The 20272-nt window shown below is 39.3% G+C and overlaps 2 protein-coding genes across 4 annotated transcripts in view; both read left to right on the top strand.

Annotated features, from left to right (window-relative positions):
* LOC117950585 (keratinocyte-associated protein 3) lies at positions 1-3808 on the top strand. Its single transcript, XM_034881735.1, has 6 exons — positions 1-173; positions 983-1167; positions 2053-2112; positions 2228-2425; positions 2626-2760; positions 2992-3808. The coding sequence occupies exons 1-6, from the start codon at positions 161-163 to the stop codon at positions 3061-3063; spliced, it is 663 nt and encodes a 220-aa protein (XP_034737626.1). The 5' UTR covers positions 1-160; the 3' UTR covers positions 3064-3808.
* Positions 3809-8755: 4947 nt separating this feature from the next.
* LOC117950563 (frizzled-3-like) overlaps positions 8756-20272 on the top strand; it is a 41585-nt gene continuing 30068 nt past the window's right edge. The window contains exons 1-2 of one of the 3 annotated variants that reach the window (XM_034881695.1): positions 8756-8866; positions 9911-10804. In XM_034881695.1, coding sequence (XP_034737586.1) covers positions 10445-10804 — 360 coding nt within the window. In that variant the 5' untranslated portion in view covers positions 8756-8866; positions 9911-10444. Of the gene's footprint in view, positions 8867-8949; positions 9127-9910; positions 10805-20272 lie in introns of those variants that run through there. The other 2 variants (XM_034881706.1, XM_034881715.1) reach the window with 2 other exon arrangements.

The following is a 20272-nucleotide window of genomic DNA, read 5'->3' as shown; positions in this document are numbered from 1 at the left end:
AGCGTCCAGCAAGCCACAGGTAATTTGCAGGTGAGTTTCCTGACGTCATAAGGAAGTGGACAGAGGGACATTGGAGTTTGTCTTTCTTTGTTGTTGAACAGTTGCTCAAAAAGAACGACTCTTCGTTTATTCAAGGCAAAACTTCTGGCACAGCAGAGAGATGTGCACTTTTGGTGAGTAATGCTGCTATGACATCTAATTGAAAAATGCCTCGCTTTCGGGAAGTAATGTCCGACGCTAGTTTTCCCTAGACGGGTGTTTGGCCGCAGGCCTGCAGGCAGGGTGGTTTCTTTTTTTGAAACTTTGCATATATACCGTACAGCGCTGTGATGTCATCAGTCGTATAACGTTAATAACTGGCTGTTTTAAAAGTATCACGGTTATTCCCTCACTGCTTTCTGACTAACATCTCTGTGATTCGTTACACGAGGCAGTGAGAGTAAATGTAGCCTATTTATGCAAATGCATTTTAAGCCCATAAGCATTAAACTAACCTAGATATATTTTTTAGGGAAAACGAATTTTATTCCAAATGTAATCCAATTAGTGCTGCAATGTAACGAAGTACAGTATTTTCCATTTATGCAAAAATTTTACTTTTTACTCCACTATATTTGTCTGTTACTGTTCGATCTCCTTCCTGTCCAGTGAAAACCACGTATCTCCAAATTTGGTGAATTTGAATGTTCGTGATAAATTGAAAAATAAAGCATTCCTTTATGTGTTGGGGAAGTTGAGATAAATAAACTTATCTTCATTATCAGTTGGGCTAGAACATAGAATGAATGAAGTGTTTTTGGTGCAAAAAATGTTTTGTTGTGTGCAACATGGGTATAATGTTACATAATGTATAAACTCTTTAACCAACCAGTTCTGAGACTTTGACTCAGGCTAGATTTTTTTTTTTATTTTTTTTTATGTAAACTGTATTTAATATTTGTGTTTTTTTTTTGTTTGTTTTTTTTGTATTTCTTTTATCCAGATAAGGACAAAGGGCCGAGAAGGCTGATGAAAAAGGGATTAACACTCATCCTAGTTGGCCATATTAACTTCATCCTCGGAGCTATTGTCCATGGCAATGTCCTTCGCCACATTTCCAAACCCAGTCAGCATATCACCACTGAATATACTGTAGCCAACATCATCTCTGTCACCTCTGGCCTGCTGGTGAGTCAATACGTTGAAGGGGTGGTTCTGAATTATGGACATAAGACCTTTTTTCCAAGGTAACCAGTGTGTTCTATCAACAGACACTTACATCGATAGTTTGGCGTTATATTTTGTTTGCCTTTAGTGTACTGTGGGGTGGGCAAGACTGTTTATAATGGTAGGCTAGCAGATACTGTTGAGTTGCGCTAGCCTAGAACCAGCAAACTCTACAAATAAACGGACTGGATGAAAAGTGTTAAACTAAAAAACACACTGGCTAACTTGGAAATTATGTCTTATGTCCAAAATTCCTGACCACCCCTTTAAGACATTGATCCTTTGTAATATCCAGTGAGCACCAAGAAGCTTATGGTTTGTAAAATATATAGAGTAATGGGTGTGTACTGTATGTATTCATCTGAAGATTAAAAGTGATTTGCATGGTTAGTGTTATGTATTTTTCTCACCATTCAAGACTGAACTTGCCTATTATAAGGGAGCTGTTTTTTAAAACCAATTACTAGTTGCTCCAGGGCAGGCTTCATTACATTGAGGTGTCAGATAAACAGGCAGTTGTTGATGAGATGGGGTTAATGTCACATTTCTTTGAAATGTACTCCTGCATTGTACACAGGGTTTTACAAAATGTATAAGTAATACAGGCAGAATATTAAGACAAGTTACTATATATATCTTAATAGCACTGCTTTCCATTCCATTTTTCTTACTTACTGTCATTAGTAAGACTCATGTCTTTCTTTTTGTCTAAAGTCTTCTTAGCCAGGCACCCAAATGAAAAATGCTGCCTCACATCCTTGGGGCCAGGATTACTACCTGTGTTCCATCATATGATAAACCCTACTCCAAAGCTGAAACAATCATCTTGTCATTTGAATCTTCCAGAGCATTGCTGCTGGGATTATTGCCATTGTGGTGTCAAGGAACCTGCATGTGTTAAAACTGGTAAGAATTTAAATAGTTTTCAACTATTGATATAATCACTCCAGTCAATCATTCTGTGTCTCCTAAATAGTTAGCTCCCCTTCTGTTATATATGTATTTGTTTCTGTGTCCTCAGCAAATAGGTCTTCTAATTGCATCATTCCTAAACGCCCTGCTCTCAGCAGCATGCTGCACTGGGCTCCTCTTGGCAATTAGTATTACGGTTGCCCACAATGGTGAGGGGTTGATGCTGGGATGCAATGACACAATGGTGCCCACCAATGCTCGCTCACCTGTCAGTGCCAGGTGCCCGTTTGATACAACAAGGATCTATGTGAGTCTAAACTTTCCACCTCACTTTATTCTTTTGCATTTTCCCCTTTTTGTTTTTCCCCAATTTGATCTTTGACAATTCAATCGGCAACTTTTGAGGTATTAATTCCATAAAGACATCACAAGAGTAATATTCAACCTTGTAGTGTTACTTTATTTCACACTTTTACTTCCTCGTTCCCATCACTTTCTGTCTCTCAGGACACCACCCTGGCGCTGTGGGTTACTTGTGCTTTGTTGGCAGCGGTTGAGGCAGGACTGTCTCTCTGGTGCTTCATTGTTGGATTGGTTCTCAGAGGACTGGCACCCTGTGGGAACAGCTACATCAAAGAGCAGGTGTGTGTGTGTGTTGGGAAGGGGGGGCAGGTGGGCATGCTTGAAGGGTGCAACTGGTGTGTCTGTCTAAATCTGTCTCAAGATGTTCACACACACTTGGTCGACCTCAAACACTTATCCACACTCATCTACTCCCACTTTGTCTGTCTTACTCTGTTCCTCTGAGTGAAAAGAACAGACAAACCCACTCACCTGGTCATGATAACACAGACCTTCCTTTCTCTCTTCCAGTTGGAGGAAGAAGCTGAGTCCAGTCCCCACAGTAGACGCCTGATTGGTCAGCGCTTGAACCCTGATGCCTAACTGATCAAAAAGCAGGAAGGACACCGCTCTGCGTAGACAAGCACACTGAATCCCAAAACCCTACACCAGTGAGACCAGTACGTTTGCACTAAAGTCACTTAGGTGAGTTTCACTGTGGAACGGGAGTGAAATCAATTTAAAAAAACTGGTTCTTGCTTGGTGGTATCTTACAGACACATACGCTGATTCACATATGGATTACCAGGTGGCTCAATCTGTTGTCATTTATAAACCAAACAGTTTATCTTGTGTGTGAAGCTGTGAGCAGAATACAGTTGGTTATATGTCAATGCATTTGTACCTGATGCAACCAATAAATAAATTTACAATGAGTCACACAATGTACGTTTCAGTAGGTGCATTCCAAAGTCCAGATCCTTTTGTGCAGATATTGAGATTACGTGTGCATACAGAGGCTTGCAAAGTATTCATACCCCTTAAACTTATACACATGTTTTCACATTACAACCACAAATATTATTAATTAGTTATGTGTATTTTAGTAGGATTTTATGTAATAGACTAACACAAAGTGATGATGTGAAGTGGAAGGAAAAGGCTACATACGTTTTCAATTTTTTTTACAAATAAAACTGAAAAATGTGGCGTGCAAAAGTATTCAGCCCCCCTGAGTCAGTACTTTGTAGAACCAAATTTTGCTGCAATTACAGCCGCAATTCTTTTGGGGTATGTCTCTTCCAGCTTTGCACATCTAGAGACTGACATGTTTGCCAATTCTTCTTTGCAAAACAGCTCAATCTCAGTCAGATTGGATGGAAAGTGTCATTAATGTGAATTTGAGCAATTTTCAAGTCTTGCCAGAGATTCTCAATTGCATTTAGGTCTGGACTTTGACTCGGCCATTCTAACATGCTTTGATCTAAACCATTCCATTGCAGCTCTGGCTGTGTGTGTTTAGGGTCGTTGTCTTGCTGGAAGGTGAACCTCTGCCCCAGTCCCAAGGCTTTTGCAGACTCTAACTGGTGTTCTTCTGAGATTGCACTGTATTTGGCTGCATTCATCTTCACATCAAGGGTGATGTGCAGTGTTAGTTTCCGTCACACAAAGCATTTCGCATATCTGCTAAAAATTTCAATTTTGGTCTCATCTGACCACAGCACCTTCCTCCACATTTGCTGTGTCACACACATTGCTTGTGGCAAACTGCAAACGGGACTTCTTAAGCCTTTGTTTCAACAATGGCTTTCTTCTTGCCAGTCTTCCACAAAGGCTGATTTGTGGAGTGCACGACTAACAGTTGTCCTGTGGACAGCTTCTCCCACCAGAGCTGTGGATCTGTGCAGCTCCTCCAAAGTTACTATGGGCCTCTTGGCTTCTTCTCTGATCAATGCTCTCCTTGCTCGGTCTGTCAGTTTAGGTGGATGGCAATGTCTTGGTAGGTTTGCAGTTGCGCCATGCTCTTTCCATTTTTGGATGATGGATTGAACAGTGCTCCGTTAGATGTTAGATATTTTTTTTATAATCTAACCCTGCTTTAACCTTCTCCGCGACTTTATCCCTGACCTGTCAGGTATGTTCCTTGGGCTTCATGATGCTGTTTGTTCACTAATGCTCACTCTAACAAACCTCTGAGGCCTTCACACAACAGCTGTATTTATACTGAGATTAGGTTACACACAGGTGGACTCTATTTGCTATTTAGGTGGCTTCTGAAGGCAATTGGTTGCACTGGATTTTATTAGGAGGTATCAGGCCTGATTACACGTACAAGGTTTTTTGAAAAACTGACATTCCCCTTCGTTTCTGCCATTCGTTTATACGCAAACGGAGAATTCGCCTCTGAAAATCAAGGGGGTAAGCCTCTCCATCACCAGCTGTTAGCATCCCATTCACTGCCATTCATTATGACCCCACTTTGACAGTGGATAATTTTACATCTGAAGCGTTTAAAGACTCTAATTGTCTGAAACACGACAACATATAAAAGGCTCCATTACCTTGTGGCTCTTATAATGGCTCCGTAGCAGATGTTTTTACAAAAATAGGCTAACGATTGTGTCATAACCACGCAACTTGCTGTCGCATAGTTGACCAATCACCCTATTGTCAGGAGAATTTTATAGACAGTTTTGTCTTACATTAGCTGTTTAGTTTTAATTACTAATGTTAACTGTGCACGTTAGCAATAATTAGCCCGTGCCTATGTTATCTCCTAACACATACCTATGCTTTCCCTGCTGATGTCTCCGCTGATGGGGAATGATTGAGATTTCTCTTGGCACAGCTACCAGAAGACTTACAACTTTCAGACAGGTTGCTCACGTCACATCTACGTCGTCAAGCTCAGTTGGAGGCTGCGCAGTAACGCTGAGCCATCACCGAAAAAAAGAACTTCTAATATCCTTCATCGGTGTTCGTCCAGAACAACGGGATCTGTTAGTACATTTCTTTAAATGTCTGTGCTGAAAACAAGTCTTTCTAAAAACTCCAGCCAGTCGAGATTTTAGAAATCCTCGTTTGCATGTAAACTGAGGCAAACGGAGATTTAGGCAGCCGAGGAAGAGAGAGGAAGTTATTAGTTGCTGTTGTTGCTATTTTGGGGATTCTGATTGGCTAATATGGGCTTGAGCTTCTAGTTTTGGCATGCTTTTGCCAACATATATATACACAGGTACGTGTAACAGAACACAAAATTCTTAAAACTTACAGCTGTGCACAATGTTATTTTTGAAAATGGAGAGATTGAAATGTCCATTTATGAAAATAGTTGGCCACGTGTAAACGTCGCCTCAGAGGAAAGTGGGCAGAATACTGTTGCATGCCACACTTCAGTTTTCTGTTTGTACATTTTTTTTTAAACCATGTATAATTTTTCTTCCACTTTGCAACTATGCGCGGGTTTGTGTTGGTCTATAACATAAAATCCCAATGAAATACATTTACATTTGTGGTTGTAACTTGACAAAATGTGGAAACAGTCAAGGGGTATGAATTGTTTTGCAAGCCTCTGCGTATGTGTGTGAAAGCTAAAATGAGATACAAATTTAGTATCCATCCATGACTGTTTATGTTCAATATTACTTTTGTCATATGAAGAATTTTCTGGTTATGAAGAATATAAATGAAATATTTGGCATTAAAGGTATATTTTAGCTTTAGGTTTTTAATATACTATTTGTACAGATTCTAAAACACTCCGTTGCATTGGAGATGCATTCAACAAACCATAATCATCAATGTTTGCCAACATACAAGTTTTAGTTTCCATAAATAATGATGATTCATGCTAAGTGCTTATGCACAATGGTAAACTGTTATGTGGAGTCATACAATTGCCACATTATTTTTATTTCTATGTAGATACAGTATTTGGTCTCACATTAATTCATGTTTTTTTTTTTACATTGTGTTTATTTTATTTAAAATTTTCCTCTCACCATGTCTTAATTTGTCGCGTGCTAGAGTTGATTGGATTTCATTTTTTTTTAGATGCCTCAGAGAGAAAACACAAACCATTTGAAAGGCTAAATTAAAAATGTAGGTTTGATTAACTCCCACAGAATATAATAAAAAAATATTTCTGTTTTGTTTAACTGTACTGTATATTTGCTTTTGCTTTTAGTAAGACATATGCCGTGTCAAAATGAGAAAAGAATGGAGAATCTGAAATAGCTCATTTAAATGTTGCTCTGTATGGACCCAGAGATCCAGAAGGTCTCATCCCCCAAGGCAGCACCATGCTGCCTGAGCTGGCAAAGTGGTTAGCACTTCTGCCTTACAGCAAGAAGGTTCTTGGGTTGAATATTGGTTGTTTTGGGGCCTTTTTGGTGTAGAGTTTGCATGTTCTCCCCGTGTTTGTGTCGGTTTTCTCCTTTCTTCCCACCATAAAGACATCCATGCTTGGTAACTAGGACTACAGTTGAAAATTAGCCGACTGGCTAACACTGGCGCATTTAAAGAAATGTTGATTAATGTATGCATTGTCTTAATCAAATAAATAAATCTAAAGTTCACATTGCTAAAATGCAGTGTCAAGGTCCTATTTTAAGAAAGATGCCCTGAATCACGATTGCAAATAGTTGTTTAGTTTGAGTTCATTTGTGCACGGCTATGTACAGTATACTGTGATTAAATGTTGAGTGGGGAAATAATAGAAGGTAAAACTAGTATTTGGGGCAGCTGCCTCAGCTGGCCTCAACTCAACGACAGAGATAATCAGATCAGCGGTGAAACGGTTAATCTAATGTCGTGCTCAATTGTGTGGAAAGGAATCATAGCACGCAGTACTAATCCTCAGGCTGTAAGGGATAAATATTGACATAGTGCTGACTGATACAATCCCAACAAATCTGTTAGGCCATTTCAGTCAGTATGACGTTGATGTCACACTAAACTCGTGAAATATATATTTGAAAACACAAGATGAATGAGTATAGATGCAAGTTTATTGTGGTATCGGGACATATGAACTGGTTTCAAGCAAAGTTGTATCTTGTGATATATTGTACAGTATGTTTGAGTGCATTATCAGTTGGTTCTTGGGGACATTGGCTCCTGTGAAGTAATGGTTCTCCCATATCTGAAGTTTACGTAAAATGCAGTTGAATTATAAATTTACCGCTTCTCAAATTCTCCTTTTTAAATAATTGACCATCTAGCGAATCACTTATTGTTGAAAGGATAGTTATTATTACTTAGATTATCGATGTGAAAACAAGCTTTTGTTATTTTCTTGAAATTGATCAACTTGAAAACACAATTTAAAATGTTTTTAAAAACACATTGATTTGAAAGACTTAAAGTGCACTTATTAGGCTAAATGAATAATCCAAACGTTTCGGTGGTTGCATTGTGTCCGAATGAGAATTTGCCCGCCAGGACAAACCCACTGTCACCATCACTCATCATTTTCACTTGATTCAGCTAAGCTGTAAACTGTTAAAGTTGCTGTATTTTTTAACATTTATTGCCTGGTTTTTATTTTTTTATGTATGTTATGTTTCCTTATTTGCATAATGTTTTTAGCATTATATATTTAATGATAATAAAGATTTCTTGTAATGTTACCTTTTGGATATTTGTGTGCTTTTAGTTTTATGTTTAGTTTTGTGCTTAGTATTTTTTTTTTAGTTCCCATCTTTGCTGATGAAGACTGATGTCCCTCCTTGCTCCTGGCACTGGATTGAGTGGGTCTCTGCCTTGACTTCAGTACATTTTGTTCACCCTTTGTGTCCTGTCTGGTGCTACAGGCACTGTCAAGTATATATATCGGGTACCAGGTTGGATCCATTTAACCCCAACAGGGCCTTTTATGTGACCTTGAAAATGATGCTGAATCCTTGGTGACTCTGGAGCCTTAGAGGTCTCGGTTACAAGTGAGAAACACACAAATGTGCTGTGGTCACACAAGTGGTCCACAACACCCATAACATTTTAATGACAAATTTAAGTGAGTATAATATCAAAATTCACAAAAAAAACTCCATACGTCCAGTAGACTGAACACCTACCTAGTTTTTGTGTTGTCCACTTGTTATAAGAGACAACACATTATAATCAATGGCAGTTAAAGAATGCGTTTCTGACCCATGCACGCTTTCTCGCCAAAAAATACCTATCGCATATGTCTAAAAGTATTGACTTTATACAGTAAGATAACTGCATTAAACGTCCCTGGGGAAAATTTTCATATATCTCTGCGCGGTCACGAGGAATCCGTGGGCACGACGTGTCGGCTGCAAGCTGCAGGCAACCAGCTGCAAACAGTGGAACAGCGAAGTACTGCAGTAAACAGTCGGTGGAGCAGAGGAGCGCCTGAACTGCTCGTTATTCTTAACAGAAGGTAAAGCATTTATATTTGTACCGTCGGACAGGAACTGTGATTTATTTTTATATATATATAATATATATATAATTAGATTTCAACTATAAATGCTTTAAACGAAGCGTGCACTAACAGAGCGGTGTTGATCTGAAAACGATGCGGTGACAAACACACACAGCTCCCAAGATTGATACGCTCTCGTGTACGTGTCACCGTGTGTGATTGTTAATTCAACACAGCAAAGATGCCTTACTGGAGTCTAATGCTGGCCTTAAAAGGTGTGTGCTTTCTTAAACTAGCCAGGTTCCCCATTTAAAGAGAGCTAGCGTTAAGTGACCTGTACCATGTACCGTTATAGTACGTTACAGAGGTGTTTAGTACAATGTTATCGTTATTAATTTAGTGTTAACGCTAGCTATCGTTAGCTATCAGTGATTTCACGCGAGTTAGCTCGTGTCTAACGATATAACGTTAACGGTTGAGGAGTAGACGCAGGTGTAATTGAAACCTCAATATATGGAAATCCTTTTTTACTCCTTTATTTCATGTTAACTAAGCTTTAAAAAAAAAAAAAAAAATTAAGTTTACTGTGTAGCCAACCTTAAAGACACCGAGTCTCAGGGGAACGCCACTGTTGCCCGGCCAACCTCACACAAACACGAGAGCGTGGGAGTGTCTGATCATCCGCAGTCGCAGGTGTAACGTTAACGTTTACATTAACAGTTTGAAATCTGCATTAGTTGTGGTTTGCTTTGAACCTATTTTCAGTAGTCTACAACATGAACTTCGTATGACCCCGCTCACGCAACGCATACACGAAGATAATTTGACATTGCAGGTTCAACGTAGTCTGCCGTTGTCTTTCAGAAATGCCTAACGTTACCTACTACAGTACAAGTACCACCCAATTGGCTGGAGTATATTTCATCACATATTTGAATCCTGCCTTGTATAGAGACAAGGGTGTGGCTGATGCTGATCAGAAACGATACCGTATACAAAGCAACTTTGATCTACGCAAGCCCACTGTGTTTGTTTGACCATTAGATCTTGTGTGTTTAGACCTGCAGGACCTGTTTGATGGATGGACTCCAGTGGGATAAAACTCGTTGAAAGACAGGATTTTGGATCTTCCAGAGGAACCAATGAAATCATTTGGAGGATAATGACATTAGGGCTCAACTTCAGACTTTTTTGTGTAACATCAGTGGAAATGGCGTGAGAGAAGACACACAAAATAGAGCGGATGAAAGAGAAATACAGCCGCCCAGAGGAGACCTCCAGCAGATGGCTGATGGTGGATCTATTATCTCAGCGACATGCTTTCAGTTTGAGGATGGAATAGGGAGGATCTTTCATTGACCAGGGGATTACCAAGAGGTTGAGAGAAACCATGTAATGTTTTTTTTTTCTTCAAAAGAGGAACAATTCACATGACTCATTTTGTGATGCTGCAAGAAAAGCAAATACTACAATGACAGCTTCATTCATGGCCTACAGATGATTTGGGACCCCACCACATGTGCAGGTTAGGGTGCATATATACTAAAAATGGACTCAATTGCTTTTAATTTTAAGAAGCTTTAAAAACAATGCATGTATGTCTTTGGGGCTGATAGAGTCATCAGACTTAGCCCCTGTGGAGAAATGTCTATCATTAACATGCAAGCACTTGAAAGAGGACTTATGAAAGACCATTTTTCAAAAACTACAACAATCTACTGCAGACAAGGAGTTCCTGTCTGTTTTTCCGTCGTCCTTATCCCTATCTTACTAGTTCTCTTCTCCCTGGTTACACCCGCTCTGTTCATTCATATGGAGTCCATAGAGAGCCACAGTGAATTTAGCTGTGAGCCCATCAAACTGAGAATGTGCCAGGATCTGCCTTACAACACCACCTTTATGCCCAATCTACTGAATCACTACGACCAACAAACGGCTGCATTAGCCATGGAGGTAGGTTGTGTGTGTGTGTGTGTGCTTGCGTGCATGTGTGTGTGTTTGTTTGTTGTACAGCCTGACCGATATATCGGCGGGCCTGCTTGCTTTTACATTTCCCAATCTCTCGGTATTGGCATTTATAAAACAAAATAATAATACATATTTGTTTTGTGTGTGTGTGTGACTCACTGCACATGGGGAAAATGGATAGCTGCTGATGTCAATAAGAGGTGAAATTACATACTATTTGTTAAAAAAAAATAACATCTACATTGTAGCACTGAACTGTATTGTGGGACATTGTCGAGAAATCCAACATTTAGCCACCACCTACAAAAAATGCACACGTCTTTGTTTTGGTGACAAGGTGCAGAACTGTAGACAAATAGAGCGCAACAGTCTGCAGAGTTTCACATTGTAGTGTCACACACCTACTAAAGGACCAAAGGACTTCACAGAGTTTAAAGAGCCTACGATGGCTCATATCTGTAAAAAAAAAATCCTGAACAAATGTCACAAATTCAAATATTGTTGGCTCAGGTCAAAAGATTTTGCACTATTGTTAGTATTGCCTAAATTAATTCAACTTTGACAGGGCAAATTTGTGGTTTTATGTACTTAAATCAAGTCAGTATTGTAATAATTATTATAGCCAATATCCTTCATCCTCAGAGATGCATGGAGACAATGAAGAGGCCTTGTCTTACAGAGAGAAACAAGTTGCGTTTTTTAAACCATTGCCCCACATAATCTGGAAGTTATGGTGGAACAAATTGAATACACAGAGCCACACTTGTAATTAAGGGGCTTTCACACAGGCATGGAATATCAAAGAGTTACCAGGAGCAGTGAAACAGTTAAGAAAAGGTGACAGTCGATCTTTGTTCTCATGTTACAGCTCTAACCTCTCACTACATGTTACTGTTCCTAGAAGACATAGATGCGTGTGTATTACTCACTCATGACCTTTTTTTGAATGTGAACGATTGCTGACATTTTGCGGAAGGTGCAATCTGAGAAGCAGCAGTGGGAGAAATTATAAAACGGAAAGAAATTAGAAAGTTATGTGATTGATACTTCCAGGGATTTGTAAACACATTTTATATGTCTGGGCATTAGTTTGAAGCAAGGAAGGGGAAAAGGTGCTGTGTTACACACTGTCTGAGTGCAATAGTAGACGCACACCATCCATCTGTATCAAGTTACCTCTCTTTCCTTCTCCTTTGTTACTCCCTGAGAGGGAGATAGAGCCCAGAGCAAGGTGTTGCTCAATAACTAGACTGTAATTAGCTGTTTGGAGCAAGTATTTGTAAGTAACAAAGGCTGTGCATGGTACTGTATTTTGGATTTGGACATGTTTGTGGGGGTTAGTTTTACAGCGCTAAACTACTGTAGGACTACCAAGTCCTTTTTTACCTAACAAACAATAAACACACAGAAAAAAATCTGTGTAGACACGGTCCAGTCTGTTTAATTTGGAAAGTCAGGTTAAGTTGTTTTACTCTCCCATACACTTACATTATCATGTTTTTGTGTGTCTTTGTCCATCCAGATGTCTGTCAGTCCTTCTACACATGCTGATTGGCAAAGTTTCACCCATGTTTTGGCTACCATGTATTTAAACCGTGCTTTATACTTTGAAGAACAGGAAGGATAGCAAATACAGTAATTTAAATTAAATCACCCTCCAGCTGTTCATAGTTGGCATATTAAATTACCCCTGTTGAAAAGCAGATGAATTTGGACAGGGCTAATGTTGGCTTAGCATGTTGTGTGTTTGAGCTTGGGAGATTTTATTTTAATTTCTGGTTAATGTTTAGTTAATAATTTCCCATGTCAAAACCAGCTGAATATCAGCCAATAGATCAAGCCAAAAATACTCGATGCAGCTCTCTGAATATGTAATCACAGAAGGGCATTTCTAACATTTTCTTATGTCAAAATTAGTAATTCAGGAGACTGGCTCAACTGCTGTCTGGCGCTCCTTTTGTCCTTTCAAAAAAATAGAGGAATTAAGATAAACAGCTTTATTTCGGATTGGCAGCCATGCATTTTGAATTTGCTTTGTGTGTGTTTTGAATGGATGATGATGGATGAGTCACAGGATTCACTCACCACATTTAGGACCGTGCAAATGTTCAAATCAAGTCAATTCCCCAGTGTCATGTCAAAACACGCTGTGTCAGATTGTAAGAAGCATCTGTTGTTGAACTTGATTTGACCCAGAAGAAGAAGGAGCTAAGTAACTGACACTCCTAGTCCCTCAAGTCATGGGAGAGACAGCTTTCTGAAGATGGTGGAGTAGCAACATGAGCCCTTTAGTTTTCCTGCTCTGGTCTGCTTTGACCAGGCATGGTAGTCCTGGTGGGAACCCTGGAGGAAATTTAATAATATCTCTCATGGGACAGAACAGTGGCTGCATAATACCAACTTGTGTGTGGTGACAGATCTAAACATGTACAGTATGTGCATGGGCTTATGTTCAGTTGAGAGTTTGCAAGGTAATCTGTAACGGCTGGAAATATTAGTTTTTATAACGATTCCACATTTTGTTTCACTTAGTAAACCACAACTAAGTTATTATAGTATTTTTTAGGTTTACTGATAATTGGTTTTGGCTTTTACATTCTTATACCTTGACAGTAGTCTAGCTTAACGGATGTATGTTGCGCGGATAAAGCCTGACATCCGGCGCTTCCCTCGCGTTCTGGATGTCCCTGCCCCCTCACTATCCCCGCTATCGGGGCTTGTTTGATTGGTTTAAAGCAGGGGTCTTCAACGTTTAAAGCCAACCCCTCTTAACAGAAAAAGAGACAGAGCCAGGTCCCCCTACTACATACGGTATGTTGTATAAAATGAAATTGCATATTTAACTGGGCCTACATTAAGTGGCCTGAGACCTTGATACTTACCTTTTTTACACACAATACTAAGATATGAAAATATTCTAATAATTGTTGGCATGATTTTATAAATCATGTTCGATGTGGCACAGTGAGTCCTTAGGATTGACTGTATCTGTGGATGGCTACCTTAGGGACTACTTTACCTATAGACCAGTATGCCTATTATCAGTGGGGACTTATATTGGCTAATAACATGTTAGATTCATGTAAAGACTTTTCAATAAAAAAACAGAAAAAACAAAAACAATCAAGAATAATTTGGAGGCTCCTCTGCATTGACTCTGAGCCGGGCCCCTTGTTGAAGATCCCTGGTTTAAAGAAATACAAATACAAGCCAGAGCATTTTTCCCCCCTAGTCGTTTTCACAGGGCTGATTTAATTATTGTGCCTCTTATTGTTATCGCAATATCATTTGAACTTTCACAAAATAGGAGCTGTGGTCCACTGGAGTACTGTACAGCTGCTGAGCTGGGCTAACACCTGGATGTTCTCTGTCAGCAAATTCCACCAGTTTTTAGCTTTCTGTGCTCTGATGGGATAGCAGGAGATGATGATAGATGTGAGGAGAAAACAAGTGACATTTGTTTGAACAATCATGATGGTCTATGATAATATTGAACAACATTATAGCTTAAATCCTTGTATATCATCAGCCTGATGAAGCCAGTTGTGGTTTCTGGTTGGAAACAACTGCTGGCAAATCAGTGTGACATATTTCAGATGCCTTAACAAAACTGGAGCCCTTGTCAGCAGCTGTTGTGGTCACTTTTTGGGTCATATATCCCATGATGAATATTTGCTCTGCCTCAGTGGCAGAGCTTTTGCTTCTTGGCTTTCTTGCAAATACAAGTGAGCTGTCATGTTATTTTTGTTAATGTATGTATCCTTTATTAGTCCCACAAGGAGAAATTACAATTTACTTGTTGTTATTATGCACGGGCCTGAATTACACACACATGCTCAGTACCTATACATGCACTAAATGGAGAGATGTCAAAGTAAGGGGGCTGCTCCTGGAAAGATGCCTTGAGCAGTGGGGGGTTCTGCACCTTGCTCAAGAGCACCTTAGCAGTACCCAGGAGGTAAACTGGCACCTCTGCAGCTACCAGTCCACCACCATACTTTGGTCCGTATGTGGTCTTGAAACAGCAACCCTCCAGTTCCCGACCCAACTCCCTACGGACCGAGCTACTGCCACCCCAGTTGTGAGTAGACTTCAAGTCATAAGTTTCATTCAAGCTCAATTTTTACACCCGGCTCTATTTTGAATAGTGTGGAGATGTGCCCTCGGTGAGTGTGTAATTGCTGAGCCTTGCTAAGGGTTAACTGTACACTAGTACTTTGTGTGTGTGTGTGTGTGTGTGCGTGAGTGAGGGACAAGGGAGGTTAACGGTGCCAGCTGTCATCTCTCACTAGTGCTAACTAGCTGCTAATCTCTCTCAGTCCCACAATGAAGACATTGATTCCCACAGACCAACCGCCACTCCATCTGCCACAATAGTCAATTAAACGTGAGGGAAAGAGGGTGAGAGAGACTGGAACAAAAGAGGTGAAAGTGAAAGAGAAGTGAGAGTGAATTAGAAAATGAGATTGTATGACTATTAAAATAATTTCTGTAGGTAGGTGGGTGGGAGAAGGGCCAGTACTGTCCATCTGTCAATGCATGTTACAGTTCCCAGAGGAGGTACTATAGGATGGGAAATTATTTGAGCTATCTCCATGTTAGACACAGAGATTTAGACATGTGACATCATTGGGATTGTGTGTCTCCGCTTGAAGCTAATGTTAAATTCTTGTTAAAAGTGAAGATTGTTTTCTAAAGCATTCATCCACTTCCCCTAAAATGAAATATTCAAAGTTTATATTAGAATGACATGATGCTTACTAACACACTGTATGTCAGCACATTTTGAAGAAATTTGCTTGACATATCAATTGTTATTGATAAATTAAGTGTTAGTGACAAATCAATTTAAAAAAAAGTGTTGTTGTGTGTCTATTTGTGTGTAGAAGTCCTAGTGCAGTTACAAAACAAAGAAATACAGAAAAAGTTTGGATGTTTTCATGGGTGCTCTGTACCTTCTAACAAAACTCAAGACAGTAATGAAACGGAGAACAGCTTGTTATGCCTATTATTATCCTTTGTTAAATAAATAAATAAATTGGCACGCATTATGCAAGAGTTGCCTTGCCTGAAACCTCCAGAGCCCAGATTTCTGCTTGGCTTGGGGTTTCCTCTTGAGTTAACAGAGAGATATTTGGCTTTCTGCACTTGAGTTTTATTTTGGTGTAATTTAGGTTAGATTGAGGCCACTAAGCCATTAACATCTGCTATATTCAAATTATTCTTCCTTACTAAACTAGGTTGTTTCATTTTATCCAAGGATTCCAACAAAAAGGGCAAAAAGAACTGTTCTTGCAATTATCAAATCCTTAACTGTTTTAATTTTCTCATTTGTTCTTGTTGTTTAGAATAATTCCCATTCTCTAAAATATTCTCTCTATTATTGACAAAAAATAGGAGTTCTGCAGTTAATGAAGCTAATAATGTCTGTAGTAATTAATGAGACTGGTTTGTACTGGTTAATAAAACTACACAGCAGAAGTGTATTCTGTGCTGACAATATACCTCTTTGAGTTTGCCCGGACAATTTCAGCACAATCTTTTGTCATTTGGATCCTGAAGCGAAAGAGATTAGAGAGCCCCTGGTCAACGGTCAGTTAGAGAAAGGCTCATTTGGGCTACAATAGAGCACACTGTTTATAAAGCAAATAGACTGCAACCCTAGCCCTGAATGAAGGGATCTAGATCTGTCAGTCACTACGTTTACATTCCCTCCACAAGACCATCTCATTAGGAGCAATCAAGTTTAGGCAAGGAATTTTGGTTATAACCTGTTTAAAATGAAAATGAAATTAATTAATTGCTATGAAACCCATCTATGCATGCAGCTAATGGGGAATCCCATTTCTTTCTTACTGAATCCCACGTTTTTAAAGCAATGTTGAATGTCTTAAAGGTCCCATGGCATGAAAATGTCCCTTTATGAGTTTTTTTAACATTAAGTTGTACCCCCAGCCTGCCTTTGGTCCCCTGGTGGCTAGAAATGGGTGTAAACTGAGCCCCGGGTATCCTACTCTGCCTTTGAGAAAATGAAAGCTCAGATGGGCCGATATGGAATCTGGCCCCTTATGAGGTAATAAGGGGTAAGGTTATCTTCCCTTTCTCTGCTTTGCCTGCCCAGAGAATTTGGCCCACCCATGAGAGAGAGAGACATCATGGCTTTCAAACGAGCAAAGTGGCAGTTGGTCAAGGCCACCCCCCCAGCCTCCTCCTAAAGCTACAGACTCAGAAATGGCACGTCCTAAGGAAAGCTCATTGTGGGACTGGCTCTGGTGGCTTGAATTCTGCACCAAGGCTGATTTTTGGGAAAGTGACTTCAGATATAGTATTAGGGGACCACGAAGGTCTATATAAAAGCACCCAAAGAGCACCATGTCATGGGACCTTTAAGTATATTAATGATATAAGGCGCTGCTGCAGATTAGTTTTTTTTCTTTAGATAATGCAGCATTCAGACTGACCAGATATAGGATGCACCACTACATATTTTCTTTCATTCTACCACCCTGCTGTCACTAAAACTCTGGCCAAGAATATATACATACAAACAACAGAAATCGATATTCACTGTGTTTCTCTTAAAGGCAGAGTTGGTAACTTTTCATACACACTTTTTAATATATTTTTTAAATGGAATTTACACTTACCTAGATGTTTGCTTACCGGTGAACGAGACATGAAGTAAATTGCTGTCTTTGCTCTGCTCTGAGGCAAGGGCGCAGAAAGCTGGCAGTAACCTCAATACTTAAGTGCATTTGAATATAATATATTAATATCGTATATTATACTGTATATCGTAATGTTATTTACAATTTATTTTCTCATATTGTGTTATGGTATGATTAAGACATAGTACTGCAGTCATGTGGCCTGTTGTGGGCCCCCAGATCAAAAAACAGCTATGGAATATGATGAACCGACAGGCAGGCAGTTCCATACTTAGTCAGTGTGAAAAGACTCTTAAGAGCTTTTCTTATCCCAAAAGACCACCCATGTTTTGTAACTCCACCTACTCATGAAAGGACTGCTGGTTGAAGTAGATTTTTTAAATTTACTACTGGTAATATACTTGCCAACAATGGCATCGAAATACCCATTTTTTGTGCTTCTTTTATGGGAAGATTTGAGCTCAGGTTTTACGTTTATCATACTGAGAGACTAATTTAATGAAGTGAACTGTGGTTAAGAAATTGAAGACTTTGCTGGTATTTATGAGTTTCAGAGGTAGATAGCTACAAAAAGAACGTGAGGGAGGAAGTGACAACATGAAAATGGGGCAATTGAACAGAAACAGAATGTCAGAGACTAAGCACAGGGAAATACTGACAAAGTGACAGGCTGTGTAAAGTCTTTAGAACCTACTGTCTCCGGTGTTTGTGTTTCTCTCAGTATGGGGGTCCTGTCCTTCAAAATAAGACTGCTCTGTTCAAGTAGGGCCACCCTGGGGCCACCAGGTCCCTGCAACAGAGGGAGTTTGTGTGTGCCAAATCTGAAGAGTTTGAAGCTTGTGGTGCTTAAGCCCGGGCTGTTGTTTTTTTCTTTGAGTGTGTGAATAGGAAAGAGAGACTGAGGTTTTATAGACGTGTGTTTTTGTGAGTATGTGACGTCTTAGTTGTGTTTGTGCTATGTTTAATATGTGTGTATTTGTGTGTGTGTTTGGTGCATTTGAAGAGGCTGATGACCCTATTCACTCCGTCTAGAGACAGAGAGGTCCTTAAAAGTTCTTTTTTATTTCAGTTGAAATCTTGATTATCCTGCTTTTTCCAACAGAGTCCATAGAAGCTGCCAGCCTAAATGAAGTAATCATTTATTTATGCATGGAACAAAGGCACTGCCTGGTGCTGTTTTTTGGCAGAATGTTCCATCAGCATAGCTGCTTATCCAGTCCAACAATGCCAAGTCAAGAGAGATTTTAAGAAAGACTGGAGAGATTTCAGATTGCTTAAATACTGCTATGTCTCCCACATGTTAGTGCATGTATAGGTACTGAGCATGTTTGTGTAATTCAGGCCTGTGTGTAATACTTTACTTTTTTTTTTTTTACTTTTTAATAGTTTATTTGAACATAAAAAAAACTAAAAAAACAACAACATTAAAATAAAAGATTTATATACATGCATTCCTGCATACATATATAATTAAAATGACATAAATAAGGTCATGTACTTTTTAGCACAGTCTTCCAATATTGAAAGTCATTCAAACGCAACAAAAATTTTCCATGTTCAAAAGGAGTAGGAAGAAGTTGATAAACAACTTATCAAGTCCGACCCCCTTTCTCAAGTCCGACCCCCCTTTATAACAAGTAACAATAACAGTCTAAATTGTAAATTCCTCTTGGGGATTAATAAAGTATACATCATTATTATTATTTTCCCAGTTAATAATATATAGGATACATCAAATTAGGTAAATGATGTATATTTCCGCATGATCTTTTTGGAGTTAGGTCTTCCATTAGATAGTGACTGTGTGTTGTACGGACATAAAAGACATATGATATTTAATGTTGCCGTCTGGAATTATTGTTTGAATTATTGTCTATATGTTTCTTCATGTAAATTGCTTTGACTAATCAAAGCTATCTTTCCATCTTTCTCTCTGCTTTCTTCTATATCTGTTGTTCTCTGTTGTATCCCTCCATGGACCCCATGCGACGTCTGTGTGACGTATAGTTTAGCCCATGCTATATGGGGTTCTCTTGGTGTGATGTTCAACTCTGATAAAACACCAAAATATAGGTTAACCATGTCTTATGGTGTTAATCAAAAACCCATGACCCAGCCTGGGAACTGTGTGTGTGTATGTCTGGGGAGAGATGTTTAACCCTCATTGTTAAGCCCAACTTAATACAAACACACACACACACACACACACACACACACACACACAAACAATTGATCCCCTTCTCACGCAAAGCCACTCAACATAAGGCAGCTAATACATTTTCAGCATACTGCAGGTCAGGACCAGCATCAGCATAAAGAGCTCTAGTTCTACTAATTGTTCCCTCATAAAGACATACAACTCTCAACTCTCCCAAAATAGCCCACATGGATATTTAATCAGTTCCTCTCTTTGCAAACAGTCAATAGTGAGACTCTGAGTAAGCCTTCGCTACGACTTCCAGAATCTATTAATGAAGCGCATTTCACCTTGAAGGTAAACTATGCAGGCTCATGGCTGCGCCTTTTATAGCCCGATTATTATTGTGATTTGTGTGATTATTTAATTTACAGACGAATTAGGTTGAATGAACACAGTGGGCAAATAAGCAGTATATGTTATAGTATATCATTCTAATTCTTAATTCTTCAAATGCTGGAAATAACAGGTTTTTGACTATGTGCTAAGCAGATGGCTAGGCAGCTTGGGGACGTGTGTGGTGCTATCTGATTCAGCTTCATAATTGTCACACACTTGGCTCCCCATCTACATCTCTATCATTTCTAT

Source organism: Etheostoma cragini, chromosome 1, assembly GCF_013103735.1.
Source record: "Etheostoma cragini isolate CJK2018 chromosome 1, CSU_Ecrag_1.0, whole genome shotgun sequence".
Classification (NCBI taxonomy): Eukaryota; Metazoa; Chordata; class Actinopteri; order Perciformes; family Percidae; genus Etheostoma; species Etheostoma cragini.
The sequence above is the reverse complement of the archived record's forward strand: the minus strand, read 5'-3'. Positions and strand labels throughout refer to the sequence as shown.